Source organism: Salmo salar, chromosome 21, assembly GCF_965601325.2.
Source record: "Salmo salar chromosome 21, fSalSal1, whole genome shotgun sequence".
NCBI classification, from domain to species: Eukaryota; Metazoa; Chordata; class Actinopteri; order Salmoniformes; family Salmonidae; genus Salmo; species Salmo salar.
In genome coordinates this window covers 20,239,584-20,244,796 of record NC_138311.1, presented here as the reverse complement: position 1 = coordinate 20,244,796, position 5,213 = coordinate 20,239,584, and the positions used below count along the sequence as shown (strand labels likewise).

Sequence of the window (5,213 nt, the reverse complement as noted above, 5' to 3'; positions counted from 1 at the left end):
AATTTATTTTTTTTATCTGTATTGCATTAAATTACATGACATTTATCAGACGTGAGTGGGTGAGTGGAGGACACTTGCAAATGATAAAAGTCGAGGTGCTTATTATCTTTAGGTTGATTGTCATATATAATCGTATGTTATGCCCCTTGATAGTTGCGTATTAGTTGAAGGGGCTAAATTGCAGGCTATTTGTTAAGAGATGCCAAGGAAGTTGTCTCCGTGTATATTATAAAAGTTAAGTGTCAACCGAGGATTCCTTTTTATGTTCATGGTAAATGTAGTAGTCAGGGTAACACCATACAAACGGCAGTTTTTGCAGGTGCGATCAAGAAAAAAACAACATGATTCGTCTCTCTCTGTGTGTGTGTGTGTGTGCGCGCGCGCGAGTGGGAGACGGGGAGGGGGCGGGGAGATAGCGTGCGCGCGTGTGGTGTGTGTGTGTGTGTGTGTGTGAGAGTGAGAGAGAGAGAGAGAGAGAGAGACATTCCTCCAGGGATACCGAATAAGCAACTTTGTTACCAGGCATAGCGTTGTCTCCTCTGGCACAGCACGTTATGAAAAGAGAAAGGCATTTGGCAGTTATGGTTGATCAGCGTTTATTTGTATCCTCCTTTAGTGCATTACTGACGGCTAACCTGTTCATAACAAATAAGCATCTTAGAACATTTGCAAGTCATACAATAGAACGTGCGTTGTCATACCTAACAAGGAACCTTATTTACCAGTGAGTGAGGTAAGAATTTCTAAATATGATTATCCTATGTAGACACGATGTGGGAGTGTTTGCATTGTTGCTGAGGCTACATTTCTGTGTCAATAGTCATCATAGTTGTTTTTAGATATACGTGTATACCTTGTTTCAGCCTGGTCTCATAGACTAGACATATCAAAGAAAAAGTAAATGCAGGATACTCAAATTAGTATGTTATGTTTGGTATGGTTACATAAGACAGAAGGTTACTTAAGGGAGGGTAGTTGTTCAGGGTGTTTTTTTTTATTTAACTAGGCAAGTCACTTAAGAACAAATTCTTATTTACAATGACAGCCTAGGAACAGTAGGTTAACTGCCTTGTTCAGGGGCAGAACTACAGAATTTTACCTTGTCAGCTCGGGGATTCAATCTAACAACCTTTCAGCTACTGGCCCAACGCTCTAACCACTAGGCTACCTGCCACCTCCGATGGGTGGGCGTATAACGTGAATGTCTAGCAACCCAATGGTTGCACATTCAAATCTCATCACAGACAATTTTAGCAACTTTGCAACTACTTACTACTTGTTAGCTACTTTGCAACTACTTATAATGTTAGCTAACCCTTCCCCCTAACTTTAAAACCCTTTAACCTTACTCTTAATCCCTAACCTTAACCCCTAGCCGAACGTTAGCCACCTAGCTGACGTTAGCCACCTAGCTGACGTTAGCCACAACATATCATACTTTTTCCAAATTCATAACATATTGTACGAATTGCAATTTTTAACATATCATACGAAATGAATACATACTATACAAAATGTAACATGTCATACTAATTGCAGTGTCCCGGATTTAGTTTTACTAGGTTATGTCTACCCCTGAGTCCAGGTTGATTCTTTTGATTATGGCTTTTGAAAATCAAGGCTATTTAATTGTATCTGACTTTTAAAAGATAACTGAGTAATGAAGGTTTTTGTTTTCACACTGGGCTAAAGTATGGGCTATTAGTGTGACTTTGTTTATTATTCACCTCATTGTTATGCTACTTACTGGATGTAACTGGAGTGTAATTAATGTCCATTTTTTTCATTAAGAGTCCTGCTCTATTCTAGTTCAATTAGTTTGGGTCATTCTGTGGCAGCCAGTAGTTACCCTTGGGCAGGTGCTATTCCTGAGCATTATAATTACAAGCTGTTTGAGGACTCATGAGAATGTTTCGTCATATGACATGTATATCTTCTTCCTCTAGATGACAGTGCATACTTCGGCGGCCCAACAGTGTGAGTTTGGCCATCGACACAGGAAAATGCATCTCTGGATTGTAATTATATTGTTGGTGGCTACATCGGTGGGCATCGTTGAAATGTTTGACAATTATGGAGAGATATGTCGAAGATTGTGTGCCTGTGAGGAGAAAGAGGGGATACTGACAGTAAGCTGTGAAAGTAGAGGAATTGTCGATCTCTCTGAAGTAAGCCATGTGTACTTCACAACGTATAATTTACTGCTCACAGGGAACCTTTTGAAAAGGCTCTCCGCCAATGACTTTGTTGAATACAATGGGCTTACAATATTGCATCTCGGCAACAATGACATATCCGACGTTGAATCAGGAGCTTTTAATGGACTTCAGGGATTAAAAAGATTACATCTCAACAATAACAAAATCGATGCCTTGAAGGAAGATTTTTTTGTTGGCCTTGAAAGTCTGGAATATCTTCAGCTAGACTACAATTACATCACCCATGTCGAGCCAAATGCCTTCAGCAAACTGCGTCACCTGGAGGTCCTGATTTTAAATGACAACTTAATTTCTACTCTTCCCACTAACATTTTCCAATATGTCCCTTTGACTCACCTTGACCTGAGGGGGAATCAACTGAAACTGCTCCCATATTCAGGTGTTTTGGAACACATGGACAGTGTTGTGGAATTACAACTAGAGGAGAACCCATGGAACTGCTCTTGTGAGCTGATTGCTCTAAAGGCCTGGCTTGAGAGCATATCGTACACCGCTTTAGTGGGTGATGTGGTCTGTGAGTTTCCATTCCGGCTTCATGGGAGAGATCTTGATGAGGTCTCTAAACCAGAACTGTGTCCCAGGAGAGCTATTGCAGAGTATGAGATGCGTCCCCAAGCACATCAGACCACTGATGCATACTTTAGAACCACACCAGCCTCAGTCACAGCCTCATTCCCATCCTCTGCCATCTTACGGTCCTCGTCAAGACCCACCAAGGGACCTCGCCAGTCAGGCAAACTAAAGTCAAAACCCACGTCTCGCATCCCCTCCAATAAACCGCAAAACTACGGTCAAATCGTTTCATATCAAACCAAATCCCCTGTGCCTTTGGACTGTCCTACTGCCTGTACTTGCAATCTCCAAATTTCAGACCTCGGTCTGAATGTCAACTGCCAAGAGAGAAAGATTGAGCGAATCTCTGACTTAAATCCCAAACCCTACAATCCCAAAAAGATGTATCTCACAGGGAATTATATCCCTGTGGTGCGGACATCAGATTTCATTGAAGCAACTGGATTAGATTTGCTTCACCTTGGCAACAATCGGATTGCTCACATCCATGACAGAGCCTTTGGGGATTTAACACAGTTACGCAGGCTATACCTGAATGGGAATTTGATAGACCGCCTCACAGTCGATATGTTCTATGGATTGGAGAGCCTGCAGTTCTTATATTTAGAATACAATGTCATTAGAGAAATTGTGTCAAACACCTTTCAGCATGTCCCCAACCTTCAGCTGCTCTTCCTGAATAATAACCTCTTGAAGACCTTACCCGGGGAAATCTTTAATGGGTTGAAATTGGCCAGACTAAATCTTCGCAATAATCACCTGCGCAATCTGCCTGTCAGTGGCGTGTTAGATCAGCTGACATCACTGGTGCAGGTAGACTTGTTCGAGAACCCCTGGGACTGCCGCTGTTCAATTGTAGAGATGAAGACGTGGCTGGAACAGCTCAGCACAGGCACGGTTGTAAACAATGTCATCTGTGGCTCCCCTAAAAGACTGTTTGGGGAGGATATGCGATACATTAAGACAAGTAATTTCTGTCCCAATAACTCCGATATCCTTGCCTCTGTGATCCCACCCTCTGAAGAAACCATTCCCGGCAGCACTATCACCATTGAAACATCATTAGATGACGACGCACATATCAACAGTGTTCCTCTATCTGTTATGATCCTTGCCCTGCTCCTGATGTTCATCGTTTCGGTGTTTGTCGCTGCAGGACTGTTTGTGGCTGTGAAGAAGAGACGTCAAAAGACTCTAAATGAGCAGAATAACTCAATGAACGCGTGCATTAGTTCGTTGAACATGGAGTACGGTCTTTACAAAAAGGGATCCGTTCCAAAAGTCAGGACGTCTGCAGGGCATGTGTATGAGTACATCCCCCCTCCCACAGAACACACATGCAAGAGTACCGTCTATACCCCAAGCCAGAGCAAGTCAGTGGATGGGTACAGAGACTTTGATGAGTTGAATGGGGCGTTTCTGAATAATCACTCGGATGAAGAGGCGACTAGTAACGCAATAAGCTCTGAATACAGTGTTAGCACTCCAAAGCCACTCAACAAACATTCCCCCTTACAAGACAATCATCAGTATTGCTACAGAGATGTAGAACCCGACAAGCCGTCATCTTACAGCAATGCTTTACCTTGCAGGCATACTGCCCATTCATCAAATCAGTATGCGTCAGACTTTGATATCAGACACCAATACATGCACCCAGAAAGAATACAACAGACAATATTATATTGCACAGCACCAAGTACTGTTTATGTTGAGCCTAACAGGAGCGAGTACTGGGAACTGAAAGCCAAGCTTCATATTGATCCCGACTACCTTGAAGTTCTTGAGAAACGTACAACGTTCACCCAGTTTTGAATGACTGTTTTCCCTTAAAAGGTTGAATCATTGCTATGTTTGCTGCATTGGCACACAGTGCTCATGTTCAATTTGAGCATTTTACACTGATTTCTATCTTTTGAAACTACAGTATGCAGATGCTTCCCCTTAACAACATAAAAAATAGGTATTTTGTCTTTATATATCCTCAATACAGCTTGTTGCTACAGTAGCTAGTTTGTTTATCAATTTCAGTCTTTGCTTTGAGAAAAATTGTATTTGAGGTTATCCAATTCCTTTGCCAACAACTGTATGTAAATCAGTGATGGGGGAAAAAATATATAGTAAAAATTATTTTGGATGATATATCGATATATATCCAAGTATCGATTGGTAAAATCGAAGGTAGCGCTAGCGCTTGTCGGCTGACCCTTCGAACAAAACTCTGGTATTTTTCATCCTATAGCTTGTTCTCCATCTTCTTTTTAAATAGTGAGTCAACATGTTTTCAGCACTTTTATTTCCATGATTGATCAACTCTCATTTTCTAATGTTCTCTCTTGTCTCTCCGCAGCAGACATATAGTGAGCAATATGTTTGGAACATTAAATTGCAATAAAATTGCAGTATTGAATCGCAATACAT

General features: G+C 41.5%; 1 protein-coding gene across 1 annotated transcript; it reads left to right on the top strand.

Annotated features, from left to right (window-relative positions):
- Positions 1 to 497: 497 nt before the first annotated feature.
- Positions 498 to 4,762, top strand: LOC106581907 (SLIT and NTRK-like protein 5). Its single transcript, XM_014164354.3, has 2 exons — positions 498 to 733; positions 1,947 to 4,762. The coding sequence occupies exon 2, from the start codon at positions 1,947 to 1,949 to the stop codon at positions 4,605 to 4,607; it is 2,661 nt and encodes an 886-aa protein (XP_014019829.2). The 5' UTR covers positions 498 to 733; the 3' UTR covers positions 4,608 to 4,762.
- The last annotated feature ends 451 nt before the right edge of the window (positions 4,763 to 5,213 follow it).